The following is an 18528-nucleotide window of genomic DNA, read 5'->3' as shown; positions in this document are numbered from 1 at the left end:
CAACCATTACGTACCGCGTCAGATTGTAACTGTCATTTTTTGCGAGATTTTACTCCAAGTTGGGTTTGAATTCATCGCGCTATCTGCAGCAGGCACGTTCTTCAAAATATGTTTAAACAACTGCACAAGGAACCAAAATAATTACACTAATGCAATTATTTATCTTCTGTTCTTGTATTAGAACTTTGCTTCTCACTTTGTAATTTGTAATATTTTTTTTTTATTATTTATACTATATTAATGTTATACCTTGATTTTTTTGATTTATTTATTTTTTTTTACTCCAACCTCTCTGGCTCACGTGTTTTAAATTCATGATTTTTTTTTTTTTATTATTTTTCACTTATTTATTATTAGTTTTATTATTTGTCAGATTTTATTTAATGAAAAATAACTGTTAAAGTGAATGTTCTTTTACAAAATTATTATTTTATTCTTAAATAAATTAACATTTATTACCACAAAGAACAGAACAAAAGTATCGAAAACTGGTACTGTTCAGAACTGGTATCGATACCCCGATACTGACAATTGGAACCGAACCGGTTCAAATGCGAAAGGTACGCATCCCGACTTGAACGCAACGCATGTTGTTTTTTCCAACATGCATTCATGGTCCAATAAATGTAGCAAAGAGGTTTGCATTCACAAACTGTTTTTTTCACCGTAAAATTTTTAACATTTAAATTCGCCATCCCTTCCTCCACTGCATGCCCCCGAATGCACGAATGCACAACGAATATTAATGGGCAAAATTTTGGTCCAAGTCCTTCTCACCTTTTTCACCCGACCCGTTTTCATGCCTGCCTATCTTTATCTACAGGGATTTGTTAACACTATACTGTGGTATACAAACCTCAAACCTACCCGATGAAAAACATACTTGACAGTAGGGGTGTGAATTGCCTTGTACCCGACGATTCGAACTGTATCACGATTCATAGGTCACGATTCGATTCGATACCGATTAATGCCGATATGAATTTACAAGTCGATTGTTGCGATTTTTTTTTTTTACTCAAATTTAGAAAATACCATTCAGTAAACTTGTACATGTACACTGTAAGACTTGTATGAAGTTGTATTATTTATTGATCTGAAACTTCAGTTTTATAACTGTGAGCCACTGTATTTAACAAACAGGTTGTAACCTTTTTCATGTTAGAACAGCATTGAAATAAAATATTAAGGCTTAATGTTCCATTAATATAACATTCTTCCATGCTTAAGGTGTGAAAGTTAGACGTTTTGTTGAATATTTTTCCATCAAAAATGGATGTTAAAAAAAATCGATTCGGCTGCCTATTGAATCGATTCGAGAATTGCGTGCTGTTGTATCGCGCTATATTGCCGAATCGATTTTTTTTAACACCCCTACTTGACAGATATATACATCGGTGGCCGTAAGGATTTGGATTACAGTTGACAAATATAAACGTCCACGGCTAGGGGAAAATATGTCAGGTTGAATTCTGAATAAAGGGCTGGTCCACTTATGTTCCACAGTAGTAAAGTGATCCCCAAAACGCTTTATTACAGTGCATTGCTTATGAGATAGATTCTATGAATTAAGCTGTTAGATCAAAATCAACTTAGATGTTCCTGCACGACTCAGTGGTAATTGATTCAAGCAGCGTTAAGGAAGAGCACCAAGAATTTGTGGTGTATCCGCATTCATTCATTGCAAATTGTGCTGGATTTAGTCACTACTTTAGCTTCTCCAGGTTTTTACCATTGTATCTGTGTAGCTGTAACACCAGTTGTCAGGTCTAATCTCCATTTACACACACACGTGCACACGCACGCATGCACACACACGAAAAAGAAAAGCTGATTTGTATTGCAAAAAGAAGGCCTTACAACTCCTTTTTTCTACTCCTCATTTGCTCCTAGCATCCAACTGTAGTAAAATCTAAAATGAGAAGACAAGCATGTTTCATTTTTAACACAGTTTTTGTCTTTCAAGGAAAGAATACACTGTGGACTGTCAAGCTGTGAGTAGCGGGGGGAAAATGCAAGAAAATACACTCCCCATATTAATAGTACAGTGAACTTTAGGGATGTACAACTTGAATGTGGTAACTTGAATTGAGATGTGGATTGACTGTTAAAAACAAATGCCAAATCAGCGTTTTTGGATTCGAGTAGAATGAACGAGGAGGCTACTATGTACTAGTTTCACAGCAATAATAGAGTGGCAACACTAGGGTTGCCAACTGTCCCATATTAACCGGGACGCCCCGCCTTTTGGGCTAAATTGTTATGTCCCGTACGGGACCTCAAAAGTACCGTGAAATAATTCTCAATTTTTACACGAAATGCTGCAAACGGCATCTTTGCCATTTTTGGATCACGGCTGCTCCCGTAGGTTGACAAGTGACAAGGAAGTTGCTCGTAGCCAATAAAATGAGTTGCTGGGTGTGACGTTATGTGGAGATCTTGCAAGGTAAGAGAGGCAACTAGAGAGAGAGAGAGAGAGAGAGAGAGGCGCTTCCTGGTTTCATCACAGCTTCATGTCGCCTACACTCTAACCGACGATCTTAATACGTCGGCTGCGAATGTATCAGTGGGAGCAATACAAGATGTATTCTCATACTATTTATGAACAAATACTGCGAGAATGTAGCTTGCTGGCAAGTTTCACAATCAGCGCTTAACACAGCAAACCTACAGGTCCTAGATCAGCTAAAACGGCAATGTCACGAAGCACGGCACCTGTCAGCCAATCACAGGCATCAGGCACCGTCACGTGCATTTGTTGTACCGGTTTATACTGCACAAGTGGCTAGAAAATAATAATAATAATTAGGGGTGTGAATTGCCTAGTACCTGACGATTCGATTCGTATCACGATTCACAGGTCACGATTCGATTCGATACCGATTAATCCCGATACGAATTTATAAGTCGATTGTTGCGATTTTTTTTCATTCAATTTAGAAAATACTAATCAGTAAGCTTGTAGAGTGTAAGATTTATATGAAAATGTATTATTTATTTATCTGAAATTTCAGTCTTATAGAGGTTGTAATCTGTTTCATGTTTGAACAGCATTAAAATAAAATATTAAGGCTTAATGTTCCGTTCATATAACATTCTTCCATGCTCAAGGTGTGAATCCTAAAAAAAAAATAAATAAATAAAAAAATCAAAAAAAAAATCGATTCTGCCGATTATTGAATCGATTCGAGAATCGCGCGATGTAGTATCGCGATATATCGCAGAATCGATTTTTTTAAAACACCCCTAATAATAATAATAATAATAATAATAATAATGATGATGATAATAATAATAATAATGTGTAGTGTCCTCCGGTCGGTTAGGAAGAGAGAATGGATAAACCTGTAAGAAAGAAAAGAAAGAAAAGTCTCCATGGAAAAAGTCACGCTCCTCTTTTGCATTTTATTATTTTTTGCATCTGTTGTTTTTTTTTTTTAAAGTAAAGAGACAAATTGTGGTTTCTTTGAGGTTTAGTATGAGGTTACATAATGATGGCCTGCAGTAAGATTAACTCTTTGACCGCCATAAACGTTTAAAAACGTTCAGTATAATCCTAGGATTGGCCGCCATAGACGTTAATTGACGTCTACTATGTTTTTTTATGGAAACGGGTGGAGGAAAGCCTTGGGCAGCTGTGCTCCAAGTATCAAGCCGATCGGGTTACTATAATGGGTATTCCTGACCACTAGATGGCTGTGATGAGTCTTTTGGACAAGATCGGGTAGGAGACAACAGTAGAAGAAGAGAGGCTGAGCTAGAGTGTTGAGGGGGAGAGAATGGCTAACTTGGCTAAGGGAGTCAAAAAAGGCTACAGATGGCAAGCAGCTCACGCTTGATCCTTATTTTCAAAGCTCAAAAGCATCGACCAGTGCTCAAGAGCACAGTGATGACGGGGTTAAGTCATAGTTGAAGCGGTGGCGCGGCCGTTTCGACCACGTCCTAAGGCCCCACCGGCTAACGATGCTAATAACGTCCTAAGGCCCCACCGGCTAGCGATGCTAACACCGGAGAAAAGTGGTGCACAACCGAGCACGTCTGCACAGATGACGTTTCATCGGACGATGACGACTACTATGGGTCCGATGCAAGACAGTCTTGGACAGCCTTCCAAAGAACGTGAAGGTAAGCGCTAACATGCTAAGAGATTGCTAGTAAGATTACTTTTCGGGCGATCTGCTAGCAGCGTGTGTAAATGTGCTGATATACACTAAAACATCTATTACCTATACAAACGTGAATGTATATTTTATAGATCGTGCTCACAGCAACGTCCGACCGTTGGTTCTACGACAAAGAAAGGTAAAAAAAAAACGTTTTCAATACACCGCAACAATAAAAGGAAAGTATTTCGATAGTATTGTAATTGTATATGTTTCTTTCAGCTCCTACCCAAAGTGACCCTTCTCACATTGAGCAGAACAAAGGTAAAAAGAAAAAAAAAAAGATTCTCCACAGCACTAATAAAATATTTGATGGTAAACGTCTTCTATAATTTACAGAATGTGCATCAACCAATACATCCAAGAAAAAAAGGTAAACATGCACACACACACACACATTGTATCACAGTGCTCTAAAATAATATATGATATTGAAATGTATATTTGCAGATCCCAAAGTCTGGCTGGCATGAAGTTGATGAATTCGGCTGGCAGCCAACCATCTTCCCCTTTGCTGCAAAACCAGGACCAAGGGATGCTGCAGCAGAGCTGAATTCCCACCTGCCAGCTGACACCCTGGAGCTCTTCATCACGGATGAACTTCTCCAGCACATCGTTCATCATACCAACCTCTACGCAAATCAGTCCATGCAGAAGCAGACTGACAAAAACTGTTGCGCACGTGTAAATAGTTTGCAGAGTTTTCCAAATTGTTTGTTCGGATTGCTACTGTTGCATGTAAATAAACTGTTATTTTGCAATCAAAAAACATTTTTTATTGTTGGGGTAGTGTTTTATAGAAGTTTAGGTGTTTGTAGAATCACTCATGCAAAAAAAAAAAGTGCCAAATTCACTAGAGTGCATGAAATAACATCGTTTCACAAAAAGCTTGATTTCTCCGTATTTTGGAAGAAAATAGAGGATTTGGGTGAAACGAAGCTGTTTTCTATTGTTGATTACTGAAGATCCGAATAAGGTAGAAACAAACTTTTTTTTTAGATGAAAGATGAGACTTCAATCTTTCATTTGGTAGTATCCGCGTTTCCATAGTCCTAACACAACTTTTTCTGTGGAGCTTGAAAGATCGGTAAAATTCTGTAAATCAGCTGGCAGTATGGGGTTACCTTTTCCGAAAATGGCTGGCAGTCAAAGAGCTAAAGGGAATGTACAAACTTTGTGCATTTCTAATCTAATCAGAATATACACTGATTTCACACATCATGCTCATACCACCATGGCACCGTGCCGTGCACCTTTCCCTTATTTCGGGATGAGAAAGTTGGCAACCCTAGGCAACACATGCGACATAATACGTATATGGGGGTTCACAACTTCACACTACTGTGTGAATTGGAATGAAGTGGATTTAACCAACTAATGAGTATTATATGAAATTGTTAAGCAGTCCGTCAATGGAATGTAATTGAGCTCAGCAGGTCTGGGTGACGATGAAAGATATTGGTCTAAAAATTGATGTTAATTATACTACTATTATGTAGTTTAGGCTTGATAGAAAATAACACATCTCCCAAAGAAAAATAATTGTTTCAAACTATTATAACGGTTGTTTGTGCAAAACTATAGAAGACCAGGTGTGCTATGTGCTTGAAGAATAAGAAAAGAAAAAAAATAAGGACAAAAATAACTTGTTCCCTTGGCACATTTAAAATTACACTGGACTATGAGATATTTGTGTGTTTTAAATGACTGTAACCCTTTTCTTGTGTAAATCATGTGTGCTCATTTTATAATTGGAATTTGTATTTGTTCTGGAAATGATGTGTAAGTAAATAACTACAAACTTGGACATTGGACCATAGAGACCTCCTAGGTTAGCTTAGTGATAGCTAGCTAGCTAGCTAGTTGGTACAACAGAGGCATTTCAAACTTCAAAACACCCTGCATTAATTCTGCTGTTGGCCAGTGTACGGAAAGAGACCCTGAAGGTTAACGTTATTTTGAGCTAAAAAGGAAAACATTCCATAGGTGTTGCACATACAGTCTTGCTACATGCTGTTACGCTAATATGAGGCTTGGTAAAGCGCTTTGGATGAGATATTGTGTAGATAAAGTGATGTATAAGCATACTCCATTTACCAATAATGATTTTTTTTCCTTTTTTTTCTTTTTTTCTTTTTTTCTTTTTTGTTTTTTTGTTTTTTTGTTTTTTGTTTTTGTTTTTACAGGGTGGTGGGGGACTATGACGTGTTTTTCAGATTCAGGATTCGCTGCTGAATGATAAACACATAGTGAATGTGGGTTTTGGGTGTGAGTCCAAGCTTTAGTAAACTTATCACAAACTATGTTCCAAGACAGTTTAGTATGATTTCACATCTTACCAAATTTCCCTGTGAATTGTGATTTACAGTAGAGGTAAGATCTAACCTAAAAAATCCAGCCCGACCCAGGCCCGCGGGCATTAAAGCCCGACCCAGCCCGATCCCGACCAATTAACTTGATGTGCAGGCCCGAGCCCGAAGCAAACCCAAAATTTCAATTTATCCCATAGTATTTTTGGCAGAAAAAAACGCAAGATTCTTTAAGGTTAAAAAAATTGACATATTTTTATGATCATGATAAATACATTTGCACAACGAAATAACGCTGGAACACAGAATAAGAGGCCAGACAAAGAGAGTGAAAGAGAGATCTTGATGCGCACTCGCTTAATTACGCGGAGAAATACTGCAGACCACTAGGCTTTAAATAGAATAATGCAAATCAAATAAATGGGAAAAGATATATGAAATTTGTTATTTCTATAGTTTTGTTTAAACGAAATTTAAAATAAAAGCTTTAATTTTCTCTATCTTTAATTTGGTCTGAAAATGGAAAAGCTAACGAAATGATCGAAGAGCAAGAACACAGAAATACAATAAATCTACATAAATAACTAGATAAATTAATGAAGAATAACATTTTTTATTTTAATGATTTGCATTGGAACTCACAAAAACAACCTGCTTTAAGAAGCATTGAAACAAAATAAATAGTTTAGTTTAGTATCGACACATCGTTTTAGTATACATTTTTTTAAACATATTGTCACGCCGCCACCAGGGTCATGCTTTTATTTGTCACAGTCAGGTTCCTGTTTTATTTTGAAATTACTAACTCTCATCTCACCCCAGGTCACTTACCCTTCCTGCAGCTCACTGATTACCGGTCCACGCCCATGATCACCACCACCTGTTCCCAATCAACCCGGACATAAAAGCCACCTGATTCCTCCCCTCAGTGCCGAAGTGTCACATCTCAGTGCATGGAAGCGTCCTCACAGTCCTCGATTCACAGTCCTTGTCCTATGTCTTGCCTTGCCTTGCCTTGTCTTGCGTCCTTAGTTTGCCCCTTGTTTTCCTCCCTAGCGGAGCACCTTTAGTTGTCCCTGTTTTTGAGTGCCCTTGTTTTATCTCCAGTTTGGAGCTCTTTTTGTTCTGCCTTTTTTCCCTCCTTGAGAGGTGTTTTTTGGTTCAATTGATTAAAGCTGCAGCCTTGTTGGCCAACTTACACTCTGCGTCTGAGTCCTACCTCCTCGCTGCGTGTCAGTACACTTCGGCCAGCATGGACCCAGCGGAGAAGTTGGAGGCTGCACTTCGACGACAGGCCGCCCGCCTGTCGCACACGGAGGAGGTCCAGCAGGCTATGGTCACCCGGATGGGAGAGCTCGCTGGACAGGTGCAGGAGCTAGTGAGCCACCTGCAACACTCCACACCGACCGTCACGAAACCAGAGACCGCAGAACCACCGATCCCGACTCCAGCCTTAGCCGGGGCTGGATTGAGACTGGCTCCCCCGGAGCGATACGCGGGAGACCAAGGACAATGTCAGGCATTCCTGACCGAATGCGACTTACACTTTGAACTCTCACCACAGGCTTTCCCCACCGACCGTTCCCGTGTGGCCTTCATGATTTCCCACCTGACGGGACGAGCCAGAGACTGGGCCACCGCGGAATGGGCACGGCACTCCCCGACTTGCTCAACTGCAGCCGGGTTTAGCAGGGCACTTCGTCTTGTTTTCGATCCCACCAACATGGATCGGGAAAAGACTCGAGAGCTAAGCAACCTCAGACAAGGCCGAGAATCGGTTAATGACTATGCGATCCGATTCCGAACTCTAGCGGCTAAGAGTGGCTGGAATGAGACAGCCCTCGTTGATCATTTTTTGAAGGGGCTCTCCGCTGCTATGCAAGAACTCCTACTACCCGTGGACTTACCTAGCGACTTGGACTCGTTGATCTCGCTGGCCATCCGCACCGATCACCGGAGGCGAGATCTCATGTATACCAGCGGACACCATCGAAGGACCGGCTCCGGATTCTTTCGGCACCCCACAGCAAGGGAATCACCACAAGGGGCACTTCCCCAGTCATCCACATCGGGGAGGCCCAGCGAGAGTGGCGAGGAGCCAATGCAGCTTGACCGCGCCCGACTGACTCACCAGGAACGCCAGCGACGTCGTCAAGAGGGGCGATGCTACTATTGTGGAGAAAGAGGACATTTGGTGGTAGCTTGTCCCACCAAGCGAGGCCCTCCGGTGAGCTCCGACCCTCACAAACCGGTCAAGGACCGAAAATTCACGCAAATCACGATTTCCTGCAATACCACTTCCACAGACCTACTAGCTCTCATTGACTCCGGAGCGGACGAGAGCCTCATGGATAGGGGTCTGGTGAAGAAATTGCAGGCCGGCACGGAACCACTTTCTACCCATATGAGGGCCAGGGAGCTCAATGGCAAAGACCTATTCCTCATCACGCACGTCACAGAGCCACTCGAGATCCACATTGGGCAGCACAGAGAACTCCTTCGTTTTCATGTCTTCCGCTCCCCATCACACACACTGGTCCTGGGACACCCCTGGTTGCAGTTGCACAACCCCCGCATCGACTGGCGATCGGGGCAAATCCTGGACTGGGGAAAAGACTGTGAACACCATGGGTTGGCGCGGCCAGCGGCAGAGGCACCTCCCGCTGCCATCCGCCAGGTGACTCTTGTGAATGACCAGGAATACCCGGACCTGAACACCGTTCCCACCTGCTATCATCCTCTCAGGGAGGTGTTCAGCAAAACCAAGGCCATGTCACTTCCTCCACATCGATCCTATGACTGTGCAATTGAGCTGATTCCTGGGTCTTCCATTCCCAAAGGGAGATTGTACTCGGTTTCGGGCCCCGAACGCAAGGCCTTGAACGAGTACATCGACACGTCTTTGAAAGCAGGACTTATCCGGCCATCGTCATCGCCAGCTGGAGCTGGGTTTTTCTTCGTGGGCAAGAAGGATGGTTCGTTACGCCCTTGTATTGACTACAGCCCCTTGAATGAAATCACAGTCAAGAACCGTTATCCTCTGCCTCTGATGTCCTCAGTATTTGACCAGCTCCAGCAAGCCAAGGTGTTCACCAAATTAGATCTTCGCAACGCCTATCATCTCGTCCGTATTCGTGCAGGGGATGAGTGGAAGACCGGCTTCAATACTCCCCGAGGCCACTATGAATACTTAGTCATGCCCTTTGGACTCACGAATGCGCCAGCAGTTTTCCAGGCCATGATTAATGACGTGCTCAAGGACTTCATCGACCAGTTCGTATATGTTTATCTGGACGACATATTAATCTACTCACCGGACTTGAAGACCCACCAGCACCATGTTACCCAAGTCTTGAAACGCCTGCTTGACCATCAACTCTATGTAAAGGCTGAGAAGAGCCTTTTCCACACCGACACCATCTCATTTCTGGGATTCGTGGTATCCCCGGGCAAGGTCGAGATGGAGTCGGAGAAGGTCAGCGCAGTCAGGGACTGGCCCACACCTGAATCCAGGAAGAAGGTGCAACAATTCCTGGGATTCGCCAACTTTTACAGACGCTTCATCCGCAACTTCAGCTCCATCGCTGCTCCTCTCCATGCCTTGACATCACCACAGCAACGCTTTGCCTGGACCCCGGAAGCCAATACCGCATTCAACCAACTCAAGAAACGTTTCACAGAGGCTCCAATACTCAGAGTTCCTGATCCTACCCGCCAGTTCATTGTCGAGGTAGATGCCTCAAATCTGGGCGTCGGAGCCGTGCTATCCCAAAGGAGCCAGGAGGATGGAAAAGTGCACCCCTGCGCCTTCTTGTCTCGGAAACTATCAAAGGCCGAGCGCAACTACAGCGTTGAAGACCGAGAATTGCTGGCTGTAAAGGTCGCCCTAGAAGAATGGAGGCACTGGCTGGAGGGCGCGGAACACCCTTTCATTATATGGACAGATCATCGCAACCTGGAGTACCTGCGCCAAGCAAAAAGACTAAACCCCCGACAGGCCAGGTGGTCCTTGTTTTTTAACAGATTTGCTTTTTCTCTGACCTACAGACAAGCAAGAATGTCAAAGCGGACGCTCTCTCACATATTCATGACCCGGAAACCACAGCCATCGAACCAGAACCCATCCTGCCTAAAGACTGCATAATAGGAACCATGTCCTGGCAAATAGAAGAGGAGGTCAAGGAGGCACTCCAGGACACAGTCAAGCCGAAGGAGTGCCCACCACGGCGGCTTTTCGTCCCAGAAACCCTAAGAGCTCAGGTGATCAACTGGGCCCACACCTCCCGTCTCTCTTGTCATCCAGGCACTCGCAGGACCCTGTTCGCTGTCGCTCGAAGATTCTGGTGGCCGTCTATGGAGGCCTCGGTACAGGAATATGTAAAGGCCTGCCCAGTCTGTGCTCGGAATAAGTCGTCGAATCAACCCCGGATGGGTCTCCTTCAGCCTCTGCCGATCCCCTCAAGACCTTGGGCTGAAATCTCGATGGATTTTGTCACTGGACTCCCCACATCAAATGGTAAAACCACAATACTTACAGTTGTTGATCGCTTCTCAAAGATGGTCCGATTCATTCCATTACCCAAACTACCCTCCGCCAAGAAAACAGCAGATACCATGATTGACCAAGTATTCCGAACCCATGGATTCCCGCGGCACATTGTGTCCGACCGCGGGCCCCAGTTCGTCTCTCGTTTCTGGAATGAATTTTGCAGAGCCATAGGGGCCAAGGCGAACTTAACCTCAGGCTACCACCCAGAAGCCAATGGACAAGCCGAGAGACTCAACCAGCAGCTGGAGACCGGGCTGCGATGCTTGGTCTCCCAAAATCCATCCTCATGGAGTAAAAACTTGGTCTGGGTTGAATTGGCACATAACTCTTTACCTACCTCTGCCACAGGAATTACGCCTTTTAAGTGCGTGCACGGATACGATCCGCCGTACTTCGCGGACCTGGAGGAGGAAGCCTCAGTCCCCTCGGTCCTCGCCATGATCCGCCGATGTCGCCGTATCTGGTCAGCAGCTCGACTGGCACTTCAACGTCAAGGCGATAGGGTAAAAAGAGCTGCTGACCGGAGGAGGAGGGCCGCACCACAGTACCAGCCGGGGCAGAAGGTATGGCTTGCGACAAAGAATCTTCACCTCAAGGTTCCCTGTCCAAAGTTGGCCCCGAGATTCGTGGGGCCATTCCCGATTGCGAAGACTATAGGCCCTGCCGCCGTGCGCCTTCGCCTGCCTCGATCCCTCCGCACCCACCCCACATTCCACGTGAGCCAGGTCAAGCCAGTCCAGGACAGTTCCCTGGTCCCGCCCGAGCCCGCGCCGCCCCCTCCGGAGATGGTGGAGGGGGGCCCGGTCTATAAAGTGAGGAAGTTATTAGACGTCAGAAAGCGGGGCCGGGGACACCAGTACCTGGTTGACTGGGAGGGTTACGGGCCTGAAGAACGGCAATGGGTGCCCGCCCGATTCATTGTAGACCCCTCCCTCATCGACGATTTTTACGATGAACACCCCGAGATTCCTGGGCCGTCAGCCGGCCGTTGAGGGGGGGGTACTGTCACGCCGCCACCAGAGTGGCGGGTCATGCTTTTATTTGTCACAGTCAGGTTCCTGTTTTATTTTGTAATTACTAACTCTCATCTCACCCCAGGTCACTTACCCTTCCTGCAGCTCACTGATTACCGGTCCACGCCCATGATCACCACCACCTGTTCCCAATCAACCCGGACATAAAAGCCACCTGATTCCTCCCCTCAGTGCCGAAGTGTCACATCTCAGTGCATGGAAGCGTCCTCACAGTCCTCGATTCACAGTCCTTGTCCTATGTCTTGCCTTGCCTTGCCTTGCCTTGTCTTGCGTCCTTAGTTTGCCCCTTGTTTTCCTCCCTAGCGGAGCGCCTTTAGTTGTCCCTGTTTTTGAGTGCCCTTGTTTTATCTCCAGTTTGGAGCTCTTTTTGTTCTGCCTTTTTTCCCTCCTTGAGAGGTGTTTTTTGGTTCAATTGATTAAAGCTGCAGCCTTGTTGGCCAACTTACACTCTGCGTCTGAGTCCTACCTCCTCGCTGCGTGTCACATATATTTATTTTAAAAAAAGTCAGCGAGAGAGAAGCCCGGCCCGACCCGACCCGAACGTAATGATTGACATTTTAGGCCCAGGCTCGGGCTAAAGATCTTACCTCCAATTTACAGTATAGCTACAATGGTGATTTCTATGGTGATGAGTACATCTTCTGTATAGCCTACTTGTTTTTACAGAAACTGTGGTATTCCTCACATTTGTTCATTTTGCCAAATATAATGATCTGGATTTTGATAACTAGATATAATGACACTTTTCATCCTCAACTGTCATCTAATCAGTTTCATAGGTTGGATCTCGGTCAGTATCATCAATGTTGCTTGAAAAAAAAATAATGAATGGAAATCTATTAATATTTCATAAAAGATAAATAACAGTCACTTAAACTAACACACATATACATTGGCACTTACTGTAGTTTGTCACTGAATCTCACTTTCTAGGATGTTTTTGTGGGAGGTAGAGACTGGTTTAATGGGCGCAGATGAATCAGCAAAACTGCTGAGCGCAATAATGGACTGTCCCCTATATTGTATGTCAAAATTGGAACAAAACCTTCATTCATCTGAACGATATGGCACACTTATGGAAGTAGCTCATCATCATGCTAGTTTTCAGCAGCAAATATTGTTTCTCTATATTGTTGATTTTCATCTATTGCTGGTGGGTCTGGAATGTTTCTCTAATATGTGAATTTAAACCACAAATGTGTATTCCAAAGAGAAGAGCTATCATGGGTTTATTAATGAAGGTGCTGCCCAGATTTGTAAACAGTGCACACTCTTTTAACTCAGCAGCTACAGATGGACTGTTCATCTCTTCAGGCAAGTCGGGGACACACAATGTGCTTCCACTGTATTGCCTTCGTTCTTTGAAGCACAACAGTAAGGAACCATATCATGAAGTGCGTGGCTCGTCTTTTGTGCTCTACCCAGGGTGTGCATGTGTGTGTTTGCGAGCACCATCTCACTCTCCTTGGGCAGCACTATCAACAACTTGTGAGCAAATGGTGCACAGCAGGCGCCGTGCCATTGAGTCTCTGGGAAGAAAGTGTAATTGTTTCAGTAATTATGTGCGAACAACAACATCAATTTGGGGGGCCTCTCCTCCATATAGCGGGAAATTGGGAGAGGTGGAACGAGCCCACTAGACCAGCTGAGGACTGACTGACATCCAGACAACAGTGCCTCTTGATCTGCTGTTTATTCTGTGTCTACCTTCAGCTCTCACCTCTATGCAAAGTCGTTAAATGTTGTGGGTGGGAGGATCAGCTGATAACTCTGTTTGACAAATCTCAGTTGAGGGCAGCACCAATGTGTACTTTTATGTGAGTCTTCAGAGTTGGGGCAGTGTCTTAAAGAAGGCTTTGTTCTTACCAAGTATCAATACCACTAGTACTTTTGATACATAAAATGCCCAATACAACAAAAACAATGACATATAATTTTAATGAAAGACCTATATATCCCAACATAACATTTTTCCTTAAAATTGCATGGAATTAATGGAAATTTTATATTATCTTTTTCAATTTGTTCATAAAATACACATTTTGTACATAACACTATAAAAATGAATTTAAATAAATATATAAATAAATAAATACATTCGTAATGTGCAAATTTTAGTCATGTGTGCCTTATGTTCCTGATTGTAAAACGGCCACAAGAGAGTCCATTGCGAGCACCGATATCTTAAAATAAGGCCAGGTATTGGCCCAATATATTTACCTGATATCGAACTTGCTCATCCCTAATTAAATATCTCATATCAAGGCAAAATATGCTCATTATTTTGTATCAGGTAGTTTTGTGTAAGAGCATTTCACTTCTTTCAAGCATTTTCTCCCTCAGAAAGATTAAAGATGGGGAAAAAATAGAAAAGGAGTAGTATAAATAAATCATCTGAACATGGCTCCGTCTGCCCCCAGGTTGCCAAGGTGTGCACACCAGAACAAGCAGCACAATGCCTATTGAAGTAAAGCATAAAACGTGGGAAAAACTGTTTACTTTTTTACATTCGATTTAATTGTGTATGCTTTTTATGCATTGCAATATTATAGTGCAGCATTTTGCTCAGTAATAAACTCTTTACAAACGTTTTGGGTTTTTTGGTAAGAGGCTGGAAAAAATTAAGTACATTTCTATTCAATTCAGAGGTGCATGAGAGATTGAGTTATGGAACAATTTAAACTTAATTAATAATTGCATTGATGATAATAATTGAGATTTTGTGGCATTACGATGGGATGCATCACTTGGCTGCAATCATCAGAAATGCTGTTGCTTCACTCTCGACTAGTTTGTGAGCTAAAGAAGAAGAACATGACGTCAGCTATGGCAAGCTGTGCGACTATGAAAATACCTCAGCCGAATTTCTGCTTACTATGATACTGTCATCAAAAGAGGAGTGAAAAACAGAGAAGTTCTTCCACCACATCAAATTGAAGTCCTCAGTTGGTTTAATTGGCATTCCACTTTTCCACGATTTTGGTGAACTGTGAATTGACATTGTTGTGAATTAAATGTAATTTGTCTTTTCTGACTCTGCAGAAACACTTATGGACAGTCGGTGGGCTACAACAGAGCTGGCCTGGACTACATTCCCAGAGAGCGGGGTGAGCATATGTTGCCGGTGTTTTTTGGCCCCACCCTCTCCGTTTATTCCCCTTTAACAACATTTGTTCCATTTGCTCGTTAATAGAGCCCCGAGTGTCTTGCGCAGCACACCTACTGTTTTATTGCTTTGTTTTTGCAGCGTGTTTGCTTTTCTGGGATACTAAAAACGCAAATCAGAAACACGCTGTGTGACGTGGGGGAAGCAACTGCGGAGTTTTAGTTTTAAAGAAAACAAACGCTAAAAGCTTGATGAGCCACACACAATGTGCATCGTGTTGTCTGAACAAACAAATGTGCAAACATGCAGATAAACTAGAGCAAATCCCCACAGTGTGCAAGAACTGCTAGGAAGAATTGGGCAGAGAAGAATTGAAATGACCCCCTCATTATCCTAACATAAATCAAACATAACTACAATGGATACTCGTAAATACCATAAGAAATAAAAGGTTAAAAAAAATAATAAAAATATCCTATTATCAAGAAAAAAATAAAAATGTTACTGGAACAAACATTCAGATTTTTCAGTGAAAATATGTAAATTTTATGAGAATAAAGTCTTACTCTTACAAAAGACAAAAAAAAAAAGTCAATCTTTATAACAACAAAAACAATAAAGACATTATTATTGGTATCCATCCATCCATTTTCTTGACCTCTTATTCCTCACAAGGGTCGCGGGGGGTGCTGGCGCCTATCTCAGCTGGCTCTGGGCAGTTGGCGGGGGACACCCTGGACTGGTTGCCAGCCAATCGCAGTATTATTGGTATAAAAGCCATAATTGTACAAGAATAGACGTATTTTTTTAGTGATAGACCGATATGGTTTTTTCAAGGCTGATACCGATACAGATCATTCGTAGTCAAGGAGGCCGATAACCGATATTTCAAGCCGATATTCTTTGCAGTAAAAAAAAAAAAAAAAAAGTCCTTTTAAACTATATTAACAGATTTGTTTAAATAATTATAACAAAGGTTGCAGTGAGCTTCCAGGGTTATTATAATAATAAAATTATTGATAATAATAATAATAATAAAAAAATGATATTATTTTTTATTATGTATTTATTATTTTAATTTATTAATTATAAAATAACAATTAAAAAGCAAGTAAATAAATCCCTAAAGATTTCTACTGTAAATAAAGTTTTCTAAAATTTCAACATTTTTTTTTTAAATAAAGTGTAGGGAGTTACTATTTTTTATAAAGTGGAAATTTAAATAGATCCATAAATGAAAACAATTTCTATTTATTTATCCATCCATCCATTTTCTTGACCGCTTATTCCTCACAAGGGTCGCGGGGGCTGCTGGCGCCTATCTCAGCTGGCTCTGGGCAATAGGCAGGGAACACCATGGACTGGTTGCCAACCAATCGCAGGGCACACAGAGACGAACAACCATCCACACTCACACGCCCACCTAGGGACAATTCGGAGCGCCCAATTAACCTGCCATGCATGTCTTTGGAATGTGGGAGGAGACCGGAGTACCCGGAGAAGACCCACGCGGGCACGGAGAGAACATGCAAACTCCACCCAGGAAGGTCCGAGCCTGGACTCGAACCGGAGACCTCAGAACTGGGAAGCGGACGTGCTAACCACTCGACTACCGTGCCGCCCCTATTTATTTATGTATTTATTTATTTATTTTAAATCATTAAAAAATAATAAAATAGACAGATTTGTTTAAAAAAAAATGTAACAAAAATTGCAGCATTTCCAGGGTCATTGGCATGTGTTAAAGCTACTATATGGAGGATTTCCCCAAAAAATATCTTAACAATAGCCTTTTTATTTGACCATTTATGACTAAAGGCCTCAGTATGCTTCTGCGAGAGGCTCGCGTCGAGGCGTCACGTTGGAGCTCCGCTCGTGCGTTTGCCTTCCGACTTGTGCGCAATACACATCGGTGTCTGCTGGAGTTTCACACCAAGTCCCGCTGTCGCTATGGCTGGGCCGCCACAGAGTGGCGATTCCTCTGCATTTTATGACGGATTCAGGAAGTTCAATTTAATTCAGAAACACGAAACAAAGCCGGGGGGAGAGTAAGTTCATCACCGTGGCAATTAATTATTGCCAATTTGCACCGGTGTCGGCCGTAAACTCGCCAAAACACAACAGCCGTGCGCTTAGCGAACACAGTTTTTTTTATTTATTTTTTTATTTTTTGTTATTGTTGTTTTCCGCCTCTCGTCCCAGGCACATATCCACATGCACAGCCGTGGTCTCCGAGCAGGGAAGTCGATTTGCGCCGCCCAGATAGTTTCCGCCAGTTGCCTTCACGGAAACTATCTGGGCGGGGAGAGAGAGAGAGAGAAAAAAAAGAAAAAACGCCATCGAACGGACCAATCAGAAGCGAGCGACGCCCCGCCATCGACGTGCGTCCAAGGATTGGCGACGTGTGCACGTCGGCCGGCCACGAGCGACGCAGCACTTAAAATTCATGGCTCGCGTCGATCATGTGATCGACGGCGCTCATCGACGCGAGAGCAAACGTGGAGGCATAAATTAGGCTTAAAACATATTCTAATTAGTAGATCAACATCTTAGCTGTTCACAATGGGTACTCCTACAAGCCTCTGGCCAATATTATTTAGGAAGCGTCCGGTCCAAATCCTTCGAATTTCCCGACCTCTGTCTGCGGGATGTGACGTCATGCATGTTCTCGTCAGTTGTTTCCTGTAGTCGCGAAGACGGAACTAGTACAGATTTTCGCTGCCCCAGACACCCGCTGTTACTCCGCGGAAGGCTGCTTAAAAAAAATGAAAACAATGACAAGTGCCACGAAAAAAAAAAATCTAAACTTGATAGTGATCGACGCCGGGCAAGAACGAGAGTGAACATTGGTTTGACATTTCAGCGGTGGAAAGAGTTGAGATCGGACTTGGATTAGAAAAGTGATTCACAGCTGGCTTTCTTTCTACTCCAAAAGGTAAGAAGCGAGTATCTTGACATTTAGAAAAAAAATGTGTTGTTGTCAAATAGCAGTAACCTCAAGATCGATCACTTCTCGGTGGTAACTATTGGGGTGAAAGTGAGGTGGACGGCAATATTTAGCGTGAAAGGGGCGGCAAAGTTGAATGTAATAGAACAGAATGACTTTATGAAGAACAGACGTTCTATTCCGCGGCGTTTCAATCAGACTAAATCTTGCCTTATTTTCCTCCGTGAAAACAGCCTATTGCAGCTACATTATGCTAACGGAATGTGAACAGTACTACTGAATGGCGATAACATTCACGGCCATATCACACTAAGTAGTGAATGGGTCTATATGTTTTTCACAATCGTCAATTTCCATAAATGACAGCCCACCTTTCGGCTCATGCACAATGACGCTAGCCTGGGGACGACATACACTAAT

At 43.0% G+C, this 18528-nt stretch overlaps 1 protein-coding gene and 1 long non-coding RNA gene across 4 annotated transcripts in view; both read left to right on the top strand.

The window, feature by feature from the left end:
* Positions 1-18528, top strand: part of LOC144005487 (ephrin type-B receptor 3-like) — a 162808-nt gene that overhangs the window by 23291 nt on the left and 120989 nt on the right. For all 3 annotated transcript variants that reach the window (XM_077503706.1, XM_077503726.1, XM_077503715.1), the window contains exon 2: positions 15098-15162. In XM_077503706.1, the coding sequence (XP_077359832.1) occupies positions 15098-15162 (65 nt within the window). The remainder of the gene's footprint in view (positions 1-15097; positions 15163-18528) is intronic.
* On the top strand, positions 3521-5471 carry LOC144007074 (uncharacterized). Its single transcript, XR_013280067.1, has 5 exons — positions 3521-4125; positions 4256-4302; positions 4386-4427; positions 4503-4536; positions 4614-5471. It is a non-coding gene; the product is annotated as an uncharacterized LOC144007074 (long non-coding RNA).

Source organism: Festucalex cinctus, chromosome 1, assembly GCF_051991245.1.
Source record: "Festucalex cinctus isolate MCC-2025b chromosome 1, RoL_Fcin_1.0, whole genome shotgun sequence".
NCBI lineage: Eukaryota > Metazoa > Chordata > Actinopteri > Syngnathiformes > Syngnathidae > Festucalex > Festucalex cinctus.
This window is presented reverse-complemented; position numbering and strand designations above follow the sequence as displayed.